At 50.6% G+C, this 14095-nt stretch overlaps 1 protein-coding gene across 5 annotated transcripts in view; it reads right to left on the bottom strand.

The window, feature by feature from the left end:
* Positions 1–617: 617 nt before the first annotated feature.
* The window catches only part of RABGGTA (Rab geranylgeranyltransferase subunit alpha), a gene marked incomplete at its 5' end in the record, with an annotated part of 33445 nt that continues 19967 nt past the window's right edge, over positions 618–14095 (bottom strand). For all 5 annotated transcript variants that reach the window (XM_083581000.1, XM_083581001.1, XM_083581002.1 and 2 more), the window contains 7 exons: positions 618–891; positions 1412–1499; positions 2595–2708; positions 4176–4292; positions 5038–5126; positions 6092–6180; positions 12237–12288. In XM_083581000.1, coding sequence (XP_083437126.1) covers positions 743–891; positions 1412–1499; positions 2595–2708; positions 4176–4292; positions 5038–5126; positions 6092–6180; positions 12237–12288 — 698 coding nt within the window. In that variant the 3' untranslated portion in view covers positions 618–742. The remainder of the gene's footprint in view (positions 892–1411; positions 1500–2594; positions 2709–4175; positions 4293–5037; positions 5127–6091; positions 6181–12236; positions 12289–14095) is intronic.

Genomic DNA, 14095 nt, shown 5'->3' with positions numbered 1-14095 from the left:
TTAGACGGCAGCGACCGTCCTTGCAGAGGAATCGTCCCCTAGGTGAGAGAGATGAGGCAGTGGTGGTGGTTGGGAAAGACTTCCTTTTTAATATGACACACACAAGCCTCTCTTCTGTATAACCAAGGAAAGTGTGATGCCCTTCTTCACAATTTCTGTTCTTTCCTGAATGCGTATTTATGATTCACCGGCCAAGGTTTCATCAGCAGATACCAGGTTTGTGTCTGGAAGATCATCTAGAAACTGCTGGGACTTTTAAGGAAGGGATGATGATCAGTTTTGCTCTCTAGTTTTTCCTGGACTACAATTCCCATCATCACCGGCCACGCAGGCTGGGGCTGATGTGAGCTGGAGTCCAGGAAACTTCCAATCCTCCATAAAAGACTTACTACCAAGGTCTCTTGCTGGGAGATCATTCTGGAACTGTTGGTCTTTTATGGCTGGCCTGTGTGAGAACAGTCTTCTGATACGATTTCTGAGGTTGCACATTTTCTCAGCTATGTTCAATATGCGTTTGTGGTGTGCGTGAGAGAGGGGTGCAGCAGCAGGAATGGGGGGACATTCCTGGGACCCCCCCTTTCTGCTGCATGTATTGGACATCGGTAGCGACTCACAGCAACAATTACCTTTTTTTTATTTCATCGTTTCCTCATGCCAATAAATTAAAAGGGGGTCAGTGTGTGCGTGGGGAGGAACTGTGGGGGTGTGTGCGTGTGTCGAGAAGGGTCTCCTGCAAAACCCATCAGGTCAGGATGGTCTCCACATTTGGCAGCAAGGCGGCGAGCTCCGACTGGATGCCGGGGATTTGGCAGAGAGGGTTGCCTTGCAGGTTGAGGTGCGCGAGTTTGGGGAAGGCGGCGAGGGTGCGGAGGCTGGAAGGCTGCTGGATGCCTGAGGGAGGGGCAGCGGAGTCAAGGAGAACTGTGGCCAGAGAGAAGAAGAGGAGTTTGGATTTGATATCCCGCTTTATCACTACCCAAAGGAGTCTCAAAGTGGCTAACATTCTCCTTTCCCTTCTTCCCCCACAACAAACACTCTGTGAGGTGCGTGGGGCTGAGAGACTTCAGAGAAGTGTGACTAGCCCAAGGTCACCCAGCAGCTGCATGTGGAGGAGCGGAGAATCGAACCCGGTTCACCAGATTATGAGACTACCGCTCTTAACCACTACACCACACTGGCTGAGAGACTTCAGAGAAGTGTGACTAGCCCAAGGTCACCCAGCAGCTGCATGTGGAGGAGCGGGGAAGTGAACCCGGTTCACCAGATTACGAGACTACCGCTCTTGACCACTACACCACACTGGCTCTCAGAGAGGGGGGGAGAGGGGTTCCCCTTTCCCAAAGAGAGAGCATCCCTGCCCCACCCCAAGCGAACCCCACTGGCCCCAGAACCCGCACAGCACCAAGGATACGGTTGTTGCAGAGGGAGAGCTCCTCCAGGCGAGGGAGCGGAGGCAGGCCTTCCAGGGTCTCGATCTGGTTGTCGTCAGCCTCCAGCACCTGAGGCAAAACAGAGGAGGAGGAGCATCAAGAGGAGCAAGGGAACAGGAACCCGATCTGCGTCCCCCCGCAAGTCAGCCGTCAGCCCCGCTTTGAAATGTGGCGGTGGAAGGAACAGGAAGCCCAGACAATAATGGACTGCCATTACAAGCTACAAGAATTTGCCGAAATGGCGCGGTTAACAAATACCCCGGGAGTCAATTCAAAACAAAAATTGATGGAAAAGTGGGATAGATATAAAACGTATGTTCAAAAATGCAGTAAAGGTTCGCTATCTATGCTAGCATTCGATTGACGTTGGAGTGAGACTGAGTTGAGAAATAAGACTAAGAGCACATACTGATATAGGAATGTATTAGGTAAAATGTAAAGAAATATACAATAATAAGACTACATTCATTTGTAAAAAAGGAATATACAACGGGATAGACAGGAGGTCTAGTGTGTTGGTATGTATATGATTTTGGGGGGGTGGAAATTTGTTTTTGTTTTTTCCTCTTTGTTCTTTCTTTTGTTTCATTTTCTTTCTAGGTACATAAAATTTGTATATAAATTTTGTATACATGTTGGAAATTATATTATAGTAAGTCCTGTAATGTAATGTGACGACGTTTACAAGAATGTTAACAAATAAATAAGATGCAAATTCAAAAGATAGAAAGAAAAATGTGCTGTTTTAAAATTTACGAAGATATTTTGAAAAACACAGAAAGATGTCAAAAAATAAATAAATGAAGAGGACCTTTGTGGGAAAAAAAGAAAAGAAATGTGGTTGTGGAAATTCAGGGGCCCATAAATAACACCTGAGGCCCACTTGGCCTGGCGTTAAGAGTGGAAGAAGAGCCCTGAAGCAGCGGTGGACCTGGAGGGTAGGGGGTCTCAAATTTCAGCAGTGCCACGTGTGACACAAAAATCTGCCCCCTTCTGTTCTATGTAATAGCCGTGGCTTCCCCGAGGTTCTGCGCCGGGCGTGCCCTCTCCCTGAAGGCGTTATTGAGCCAAGGTGGTGGGGGAAGAAAGGGCTTCTATGGAAGGTCGGGGGTCCTAAGAGACGGGCACCCGTCGCTGGGCACTTGGGGGGTGGGGCAGCCTCACCTCAAGGCAGCGCATCATGGCCAGTGTGGGGGGCAAGCAGCGGAGGAGGTTGTCGGAGATGTTCATGTGAGTGACCAGAAGCAGGTGCTCCAGGTGGCACAGAATGGTGAGGCCCTGGGGAGACGGAAATAAAAGAGGGGTGGTGGTGGTGGAAGGAACATTCATGGGGAGTCTTCACACATCCGAGCTAATTCTCAACACACACACACAAGCAGCAATACTCCTCTGCCGCCTTACAGAGCCTTCTAGCTCAGTTAGTAAAGCACGATACTCTTAATCTCAGGGTCAACTCTACGATCTCTTGCCACTTAGAGAAGAGGAGCTCTGCTGAACTCCGTATCCGAGCATCCGAACTATGTGCCATTTCAAGGTGGACGTTTCTTTAAGAAGAGCCTCTTAGATCAGTGGCCTGATTTGGTCCAACATCCTGTCCACCCCCAAGGGACGTGGGTGGCGCTGTGGGTTAAACCACAGAGCCCAGGACTTGCCGATCAGAAGGTCAGCGGTTCGAATCCCTGCGACGGGGTGAGCTCCCGTTGCTCGGTCCCTGCTCCTGCCAACCTAGCAGTTTGAAAGCACCTCAGAGTGCAAGTAGATAAATAGGTACCACTCCAGCGGGAAGGCAAACGGCGTTTCCATGCGCTGCTCTGGTTCGCTAGAAGCGGCTTAGTCCTGCTGGCCACATGACCCAGAAGCTGTACACCGGCTCCCTCGGCCAAGAAAGCGAGATGAGCGCCGCAACCCCAGAGTCGGTCACGACTGGACCTAATGGTCAGGGGTCCCTTTACCTGTCCGCCCCCAGTGGCCAAACAGATGCCTGCCTGCCCTTAATCCATCTCACTGGGCGACTCCAAGTCTTGGAGGAACCAACAGGCAGGCTCAAGGAGTGTGAGAAACCAGCCAGCCATAAATCACACGCCGTAAGTGGAGTTAACTCTTTATCAGTAAAAACAGGATCTGCACAGGAGTGTCAGGCCCAGTGAGCACTGCAATGCAGATCTTGCCCCCATGAAGCAGTTGCTGAGATTGAAGGTCTCCTCCTCTCCAGGGTTTCCCCCAAGCAATCTGAGACTGTGCCTGCCTGCAACCAACCTCTCCACCCTTTTCATGCCTCTTCTGGTTCTGGGAGACCAGGCAAGACGGGAGCTTGTTGCAGCAGGAGGGGGAGACACCCGCGAGTCTTCACTCTCCTTTGCATTCTTCCTCTCTCCTGCTTCATCTTCTGCCTCCGATTCTGGACTCCTCTCTGCCACAGACTCTCCCCGCTCACTAAACCCTGTTGCCTCCCCAGCTTCCAACATCTCCTCCTCCCAATCTTCTTCCTCTGTCCACTCATCATTGTCCCACCACCAATCCCTGGGCTCTGGGCTGTCTTCCCCTGGAGGTTCCCTGGCTGGTTCCCCCCGCGTCCAACTAGTCCCTGACAATGGGACGTACCAGGACCTTGCCCCAAATCTCCCCGCTTCCCGGCTATTCCCTGGCACTCACACAGAATCTGCTCCCCTCCTCAAGTCTCCTTCCTGGTCCCTTCCTCCTTCTCTGCTTTCTGTCTGCCAACCCCCACTCTCCCAGGCCTCCTACCCTCTGGGACAGGTCCACGACGCGGGCCTCGGCATATTCCATCTTGAGGATGCTGTTTTCAATCAGGAATTTGCTGCGGAGGTCATCCAGGTAGGCCGAGCGCATGGGGTCAGCTGCCTGGGGAGGGAAAGTAAGTAAAGGAGAACAGAAGCAGAGGTCAGCGGGCATTCTCTTTTTTTTAAAAATATGCTTTTTCTTAAGTTATCATTTTATAAGGTAAAGGGACCCCTGACCATTAGCTCCAGTCGTGGCCGACTCTGGGGTTGCAGCGCTCATCTCGCTTTATTGGCCGAGGGAGCCGGCGTACAGCTTCCGGGTCATGTGGCCAGCATGACTAAGCCGCTTCTGGCGAACCAGAGCAGTGCATGAAACGCCGTTTACCTTCCCGCCGGAGCGGTACCTGTTTATCTACTTGCACTTTGTGCTTTCGAACTGCTAGGTTGGCAGGAGCAGGGACCGAGCAATGGGAGCTCACCCTGTTGCGGGGATTCGAACCGCCGACCTTCTGATTGGCAAGTCCTAGGCTCTGTGGTTTAACCCACAGCGCCACCCGCGTCCCTCAACCAGCAGGTGAGGGGCAGTAAATGCGGACAAGTGGGGCCAGCAACAAATTGACGCAATGTGCTTCATTGGGGTGTGCCTGTTCAGGGTTCCAGCCAGCCACGCCCTCTGTAAGGACATTCCATTCTGGCCCCATTTTCCGCCCCCCACTTCAAATAAGTCTGTGAGTACGTGGGGTGTTTCCCCCCCTAAATGTTATTTTTCAAACACTTCTGCAAACCGACTCTGCTGATACAGAAGGGGTACAGGTGATCTGGGGTGCAGCTGAATTAATTCCGCTCTGCTCTCCCCCCCAGCTCACCTTCAGGGTCGTAAAGTAACTGAGGGTCTCGTGCTCATAAACCAAGGGGTCTAAGGCCCTCATGAGGAGGATGATGGTCAACAGGCACCCTAGAGAGTGAGAGAATGCACAAAAAAGAAAAAATGGAACTGGTTCCCCGAATTAACTGAAGAGAAAAATTCTGCGCGGAGGCAAAGCTGAATTCTGTGACCTGCGTTCGCCGTCGTTTATTTATTCCGCATAATTTATTTATTAATTTTCCACCATGCCCGTTCTCCCAAAGGAACCGAGGATGGCAAACAAAAACAATACGCGTTAGGGGGCAAAAACAATAAATTTAATTTTTTAAAAACCCATTTAAAGAATTACCATGCTTTTTGCTAATCATAGGTTGATTTCCACCCCACTATACCCGACTGGTTCCCAAATTCAGCTGCTGGGGTTTCAGCCAGGTGTTGCCCGACACTTCCAAGTGTTAAGGACTAACAACACGGTTGTTGTTGTTGCTTTTTTAAAAGCTCGTAACGTCGCCGATGTTTAGAATGCTGAATTCTGTTCCAATTCTGCATATGGGTTCAGTGTGGTCGCAGAATATAGACACAGCAGTGCAACAGTTGCCCAAGGACATGCATCTCAAAATCCTGGTTCTCACCCGCCTCCCCCCCCCGCCAGAGGACCCCTGACCATTAGTTCCAGTCGTGGCCGACTCTGGGGTTGCGGCGCTCATCTCGCTTTATTGGCCGAGGGAGCTGGCGTACAGCTTCCGGTGGCCAGCATGACTGAGCTGCTTTTGGCGAACCAGAGCAGCGCACGGAAACGCCGTTTACCTTCCCACCGGAGCAGTACCTATTTATCTACTTGCCCTTTTACGTGCTTTTAAACTGCTAGGTTGGCAGGAGCAGGGACTGAGCAACGGAAGCTCACCCCACTGCGGGGATTCGAACCGCCGACCTTCTGATCGGCAAGTCCTAGGCTCTGTGGTTTAACCCACAGCGCCACCCACATCGCCCCCCCCCGCCAGAGCGTGACACAAATAAGGGTGTAGAGAACATGCATGAGCAGCCCAGAGACTTACACTTGTTCTCCGGTTCCAGGGCCTGCAATTCCTTGCAGGATTCAAGTTCGGACTGCAATACTGTGGACTTCTCAATGGACAGCTCACACCTGCAGCAGGAGAAGGAAAGTGAGGAGCTGGGAGGTCAAGGGAGATGGCCAACTCTTGAAAGAGGTGTGTGAGAGAGAGAAAGAGAGAGACCAGTGTCCCCTCAGCCACCAATCTCTGAATGAAGGCCTATAAGCCATGGCAGGGGGTTGAACGCGTTGATTCTTTGCGTCCCCTTCTAACTCTACAGTTCCCCGACTAAGAGAGAGGTCCTTGCCAGCAGGAAAACAGAAAATTACCAATACTACTTGCAGTTCCTGGCACGACTATGCTGCTCATTTCGCTGCCTCTGATCCTAGTTCTCTGAAAGAGGAAAGGAGGCAGCCTCTGGGACAGAATCGTAGAATTGTAAGGGGACCCAGGGGGTCATCTAGCCCAATCCCCAGCAAAGCAGGAATCGAAACTAAAGCATCCATGAAAGATGACCTCCCAAGGAAGGAGAGTCCCGAGAGACAATGGAGTGTGCCTTTGGGGGTGAAGTCAAACCGCTGTGTTAATGGCATCAAAGTGATCTCCCCAGGGCACAAGCCTGGGCAGTGTGTCTGGAGGTCCCGGGCTGCCCAGATGATAAGACCCTCATCTTGGCCTGGCTGATGTGGTCCAACGGAAAGTAGAGCAAGACATTTGGCATCAGCTTGGCTGCAGAAGTTGCCGGAAGGAGGTGTACAGTGGTGCCTCGCAAGACGAAATTAATTCGTTCCACAAGTTTTTTCTTCTTGCGAGTTTTTCGTCTTGCGAAGCACGGTTTCCCATAGGAATGCATTGAAAATCAATTAATGCGTTCCTATGGAGACCGCCTTCAGACCAGGTCCGGGGACAGTCTGTCCCCGGACCTCTTCTGAAGGCTGGCGGGGGGGGGGGGGGAAGGACTTTTCTCCCCACCGCCAGCCTTCAGAACAGCCTTCTGAAGGCTGGCGGTGGGAAGAAAAGCCCTTCTCCCGCCGCCAGCCTTCAGAAGAGTTCCCCCAGGGCTGCCTAGGCTGCGGATAGCAGCCTGCTGCCCCGCGCCAGGGGCGCTCTGCTTAAGAGCGCCCCTTGTGTGGGGCAGCAGGCTGCTATCCGCAGCTTGGAGAGCCCTGCGGGGAAGTCCTGCAGGGCTCCCCAAGCTGCGAATGTCTGCCCCGCGCGAGGGGCGCTCTGCTTCAGAGCGCCCCTCGCGCGGGGCAGCAGGCTGCTATCCGCAGCCTAGGCAGCCCTGGGGGAACTCTTCTGAAGGCTGGCGGCGGGAGAAGGGCTTTTTTTCGCACCGCCAGCCTTCAGAACAGCCTTCTGAATGTTGGCGGTGGGGAGGAAAACCTTCCTCCCACCGCAAGTCTTCAGGACAGGTCCGAGAACAGAGGAGAAGCGCTGCGCTTCCCCGCTGTCCCCGGAGATTTCCCTGTGGGCTTTCGTCTTGCGAAGCAAGCCCATAGGGAAATTCGTCTTGCGAAGCCGCTAAAAAATCGGAAAACCCTTTCGTCTTGCGGGTTTTTCGTTTAGCGAGGCATTCGTCTTGCGGGGCACCACTGTACAAGGAGCCATCCAACCCCCTTAGGGACTCCACTTCTGGTTTGTGCAAGTGTCCCTATTTTCCAGGGACGTCCCTGATTTAGGGAAGCCATCCCTGTTTCTGATTTGATACCAAAATGTTTTGCTTTTCCTTAAGGTAAAGGTAAAGGGACCCCTGACCATTAGGTTCAGTCATGGCCGACTCTGGGGTTGCGGCGCTCATCTCGCTTTACTGGCCGAGGGAGCCGGCGTACAGCTTCCGGGTCATGTGGCCAGCATGATTAAGCCGCTTCTGGCGAACCAGAGCAGTGCACGGAAACGCCGTTTACCTTCCCGCTGCCAGAGTGGTACCTATTTATCTACTTGCACTTTTGACGTGCTTTCAAACTGCTAGGTTGGCAGGAGCAGGGACCGAGGAATGGGTGCTCACCCCGTCGCAGGGATTCGAACCGCCGACCTTCTGATCAGCAAGTCCTAGGCTCTGTGGTTTAACCCACAGCGTCACCCGCGTCCCTTTTTCTTAGGATGTCCCTATTTTCATTGGAGGCTATGGAGTTATCCAACTCCCTTTTTCTTAGGATGTCCCTATTTTCATTGGAGGCTATGGAGTTATCCAACTCCTGAGCCATCTGAAGGCAATCCCATGTAGGGAGTCTTTTTAAAAATGTTTAATGTTGTATTATGTTTCTTATATATGTTGGCCTGTTGTCTTTGTCCATTCTGAAGGAAATCAGCCCTGAGTGCTCACTGGAAGGACAGATCCTGAAGCTGAGGCTCCAAGACTTTGGCCACCTCATGAGAAGAGAAGACTCCCTGGAAAAGACCCTGATGTTGGGAAAGATGGAGGGCACAAGGAGAAGGGGACGACAGAGGACGAGATGGCTGGACAGTGTTCTTGAAGCTACCAGCATGAGTTTGACCAAGCTGCGGGAGGCAGTGGAAGACAGGAGTGCCTGGCGTGCTCAGGTCCAGGGGGTCACGAAGAGTCGGACACGACTAAACGACTAAACAACAACAACAACAAAGAGGTATAGGGCGCAGCGGTTATTCTTCAGGCTCCCCATCCCTGCTATGGGGTACCAGGCACTCAGATCTCCCTTTCTTGAAGCCTCAGGGAGGGCACAACGACTTTGGTGGCGTAGGGTGCCTCGACCGTGACGAAACCGCAGTGTGACAATGGTGTCACACGAAGGGTTGTTTGCAGTGACCGCATTTGACAGCCCCGTTAACCCCAGAGCTGTGTCTCCCTTTCACTTGGGTGAGTCAGCTGAAACACACCACTTCCTGGAGTCACGCTTATGAAACATCCTTCCCCCATGGCCCTGTTTTGAAGGAGTTTTCCACACCACTTCCCCTCTTGGCAACCTATTGCTCGCCTCAATTGAAAAGGGCATTTCTGGTCATGTTCCCAGGTCAACCCCAGCTGCATGAGACGATTGCTGGTTTGCCAGAGAAGGGTGTCTTATAACAGACTCCCGGACAGGCTTACTCAGAAGTAAGTCCCACGTGCAGCCTTAAGGCATGCAACTTCTTCCTACCGCAGCATTTGATCTATTACAAAATTACAAAATGTCCCTTTCCCCCAAATGAGCTAACAACAGAGCTGTTAGCAGGATCTCCACCCCGGAGCCTTAATCTACACTGTTTGGCAGAATTAGGAGCCGGGCTATGATTAATAATAACCGCCGTTTATGTCAAGTGCTCCTAATTGGCAAAGTGCTTTGTAATTTATGGGTTGCTCATCCCCACAACTCTGGGATGCTGATCGCGGATATTCCCATTTTATGGATGGAAGGCTGAGGCTGGGGAGAAAGGCGACTTGGAGTCCCGAGTTACGCTTCAGCCCGCATCTCCCAAACCCAAACTCAGCCCCCTAGCCTCCCAATACTCACCAATGTCTCCTCCCATCCTTTCCCATTTACTCATGTAAAATGTCAAGGTGGTGGTAAATATAAACAATAAGGCACCATGAAAACAGAAGATAATCATTGCAATGGCTAGATATAACCAAGAAGATCTAAACACCTGCAGAGCCCTGCTGCCCCAAATGTCTGCGGGGTTCAGCTTATTGTTGTTAGCCGCTCTGAGCCCTGATTTGGCTGGGGAGGGCAGGATATAAATAAAATATTATTATTATTATTATTATTATTATTATTATTATTATTATTAGGCCTACCTTACGGGGCTGTTGTGAGGGAAAAATGGGGTCTGGGGTGAAATATACTCAGAGTCGAGAGTGGATTTCATGCTCTTTATTCAGCTCATAGTGGTGAGGAGAAATAATTGTTCCCCCCAAATATCTGCTTTATATACATTATTTACACAATGGGCTGCATGTGATTGGCTAATTCTGGAATTCTCCTGTAGGCCAATCAGGTTGTGGATTCACTTCCACCTGGAGCTGGATTGGGTGGCTCCTGCCAACCAATCATACTGCTGCATTGTTCTAAGACCAATAATCAGACTGCTGCATTCTGAATCCTATTGTTCTAGGACCAATCAGACTGCTGCATTCTGAATCCTATTGTTCTAGGACCAATCAGACTGCTGCATTCTGAATCCTATTGTTCTAGGACCAATCAGACTGCTGCATTCTGAATCCTATTGTTCTAGGACCAATCAGACTACTGCAGTTTGGATCCTATCCAACTCAGTACATAACAGGGGGAGAAGAGCAGCAGACACAAAGGGTAGCCAAAGTGGGGCCTTCCAGATGTTATGGACTACAACTCCCAGCAGCCAGCATGGCCAGTGATCAGGGATCATGGGAGTTGTAGTCCACAACATTGGCAGGGCACCATTTGGTCCAGAAGCCTTCAACCTTTTCAGGACCAGGACTCAGCTTTAACCCAGGCACGCATTTGGGGACCCATTTCTTAATCTTCTAGCGTATATTTGTGTGGCGATATTGCTCCGGTTGCGGCCCACCTCGGATCAGGCCTCGGGCCCAGCAGTAGGTCCTGACCCACCAATTGAGGACGAGCGATGGAGGCTATTTGTAATGTTCCCCTTCGGATGTTGCTGGGACTCCAAAACCCATCAGCCCCGGCTACCCTCGCCAACACTCAGGGATGATGGGAGCTGAAGTCCAGAAACTTCTAGAGGACGCCATAGTTGGCCACTTTGGTGGGACATAAATATAAAAATGAAAGATGCGTACCCTGTGGCTCATCTCCAGGAATTTCCCCTGAATACGGAGGGTTTGCTATTGCGGCAAGGAGCCATTTTAAGGCCTGCCCGGCCCGCTGTGACTTGGTTCTTATTTTTGAAAAAGGAAGTGGCCATCGTCAAGATGGGGCTCGCCCATCTAGGAGAAGGAAAGCTCTGATCTTCAACTTCCTCTGCCTTGCAGAATAACTTCAGGAGAAGAAAGGGCTCGGGAACAAACCCTACACAAATCTGGAGCGGGGTCTCTAATAAGATGGTTGGATGGCTCCATGTACGTCTCCTTCCGGCAACTCCTGCAGCCAAGCTGCCGGCAGGGTGGATAAAAATCAATGATTTTTTTTAAAAAAAATGGATTTATTTTTATTTGAATCAGATTTTAAAAATAAAATGCTTTTGGAGGGAAAATCTTTCTAAAGATAGTTTTCTATTTAAGTTACGTTATAGTCCAAAGGCTACTCAACAGGAAATAAGGTTTCGTTTTAAGTTTTTCATGTGTGCTAAAACTCAGTCTTAAGTTTTTTTAAAAAACAAAACACGAAAACGTTTTACCGCATCAGTTAACAAACATGGAAACGGATGCTATAATGTTATTGCTTTAGTTAAATAAATTGTTTAAATTGTTATTAAGGAAATGACTATTTTTCTCCTTCCAATAAAGTACAGCAGAAAAGTTGTCCAAATATAAACAGTCAACTACTGGTAATCAAACCTCACAATAATTTCATAATTATCTGACTATGTATTTCTAATAGTATAACCAGATCAGTAATTTTTGATATAACTGTAAAAACTACTCTGAAAATTTATTATTCCAAAAATGAAACCTTCCTCTGGTTGTACATATTAAGGTGATACCAGCAAGAATGAGTCTTTCTGTAAAAAAAAAACAACAGATTTAAATCAAGTCTTACTGACTAGTGATTTAAATCGATTTGATTTAAATCAAATGCACCCTGGCTGGCGCCAAATGTCTTGCTCTGCTTTCTGTTTGGACCACATCAGCGAGACCGAGATGGGGGTCTTGTTCATAGCTGTCAACTTTTCCCTTTTCTTGCGAGGAATCCTATTCGGAATGAGGGAATTTCCCTTAAAAAAAGGGAAATGTTGACAGCTATGGTCCTGTTGCCTAGGCAGCCCCAGACCTCCATATAAACCACCCAGGCTTGTGCCCTGGGGAGATCACTTTGGTGCAGCTAACACAGCTGTTTGACTTCACCCCAGGAGGCGGACTCCATTGTCTCTCGAGACGGACAGATGTCAACAACAAGGTGCTCATTGCCACATATAACGGATCCTGGAAGAATGTTCACATATAATGGATCCTGGAAGAATGTTCTTTAAAGGTCCATATGAACCAGCCCCTCTTCCCCCATGGCTTCAGTCCTCTCCCCTGGCTACTTACCTGAAAACTTGCTCCTCAGTGACTGAATCTTGGCTCCAGCAATCCCTGTGTCCTGTGGGGGGCAGAGAGGGGGGAAGGGGTTAAATCGAGGAGGTGAGGAAGTGTGTGGGGGGCACTGGGGAAAGGAAGCGAGTGGGGTCGCTGGCAGGAAACCCCCCACCTGAGAGGGGGGTCTCTGGGGAGAGCGCTCCAATTGGAGAATAAAGGTAAAGGCAGCCCTGACCGTTAGGTCTAGTCGAGGCCGACTCTGGGGTTGCGGCGCTCATCTTGCTTTATTGGCCAAAGGAGACGTTGTGCAGCTTCCGGGTCATGTGGCCAGCATGACTAAGCTGCTTCTGGCAAACCAGAGCAGCGCACAGAAACGCCGTTTACCTTCCCGCTGGAGCGGTACCTATTTATCTACTTGCACTGTGATGTGCTTTCAAACTGCTAGGTTGGTAGGAGCAGGGACTGAGCAACGGGAGCTCACCCTGTCGCGGGGATTCGAACCACCGACCTCCTGATTGGCAAGCTCTAGGCTCTGTGGTTTAGCTCACAGCGCCACCCACATCCCTCCAACTGGAGAACAGCCTTGACCAAAGGTGTCCTGGGCTTTGAAGATACTCGAACTCAGGACGCAAGGGAGAAACGTGCTAAGAGGAAGGCACGCTTGGCAAATCCACACCGTGATCAACTCCCACCCGGAAACCGATGTCCCCACTGTGGAAGGATGTGTGGATCCAGAATTGGCCTCCACAGTCACTTGCGGACTCACTGTTAAAACCGTGTTTATGGAAGACAATCTTACTCAGCTACAAGTGATCGCCAAAGAAGAAGAAGAAGACAAAGACAAAGGGGGGACCCTCTCAGCCTCTCTGGGGCTCCCAGGAAGGGCCGTGGCTCAGTGGTAGAGGCACTCCCTTGCAAACGGATGGTTCCAGGTTCGAATCCTGGCATCTCCAGGTAGGGTTGGGAGAAATTCCTGCCTCAGATCCTGGACAGCCATTGTTGTCAGTCCGTGAAGACAATGCTGAGGTAGACAGACCAATGGTCTGATTCGGCAGAAACTCAACTTCCGATGTTCCTTAAAGCCCTGAGCCGTTCTTGCCCCCAAAAGCGTGAAAGGCCACCTGTTGATCTTCTCTGGGGTTAAGAATGGGGTAATAGTTCTGCGCGGGTGGCGCTGTGGGTTAAACCACTGAGCCTAGGGCTTGCCGATCAGAAGGTCGGCGGTTCGAATCCCCGTGACGGGGTGAGCTCCCGTTGCTCGGTTCCAGCTCCTGCCAACCTAGCAGTTCGAAAGCATGTCAAAGTGCAAGTAGATAAATAGGTACCACTCTGGCGGGAAGGTAAACGGCGTTTCCGTGCGCTGCTCTGGTTCGCCAGAAGTGGTTTAGTCATGCTGGTCACATGACCCGGAAGCTGTATGCCAGCTCCCTCGGCCCATAAAGCGAGATGAGCGCCGCAACCCCAGAGTCGGCCACGACTGGACCTAATGGTCAGGGGTCCCTTTACCTTTACCTTTTAATAGTTCTGCCACCCACAGCAGCCCGGGATTCTCTGTGTCGGCCCCCTAAATTGGGAAATCTCTTTTCCTGACAGGTGTACCTAGCATCTTCAAACTACACATTTCACCGAAATTGCATCTCTTTAATCAGTCAGTTCAAAGTATCCCCCTCCTCCTAAATCTGGTTCTCCAACTGCGGGTTTTTTCCCAGTGTTAGTTCTATTCAGGCCCATGGATGTGAATGAATATTTGTTATTTTAAAAACCTCTTAATGCAGGGCGGAATCCAACCTCTCAGAGCAAGTAGGCCGCAAGAGCACTTCTGACACAGAACACAAGGGACACACACACTGAATTAAACTTCCATGTCCCAA

Source organism: Podarcis filfolensis (genome assembly GCF_964270895.1).
Source record: "Podarcis filfolensis genome assembly, chromosome: 13".
NCBI lineage: Eukaryota > Metazoa > Chordata > Lepidosauria > Squamata > Lacertidae > Podarcis > Podarcis filfolensis.
Note: the sequence above shows the minus strand (reverse complement) of the source record. Positions and strands in the feature narration are given on the sequence as shown.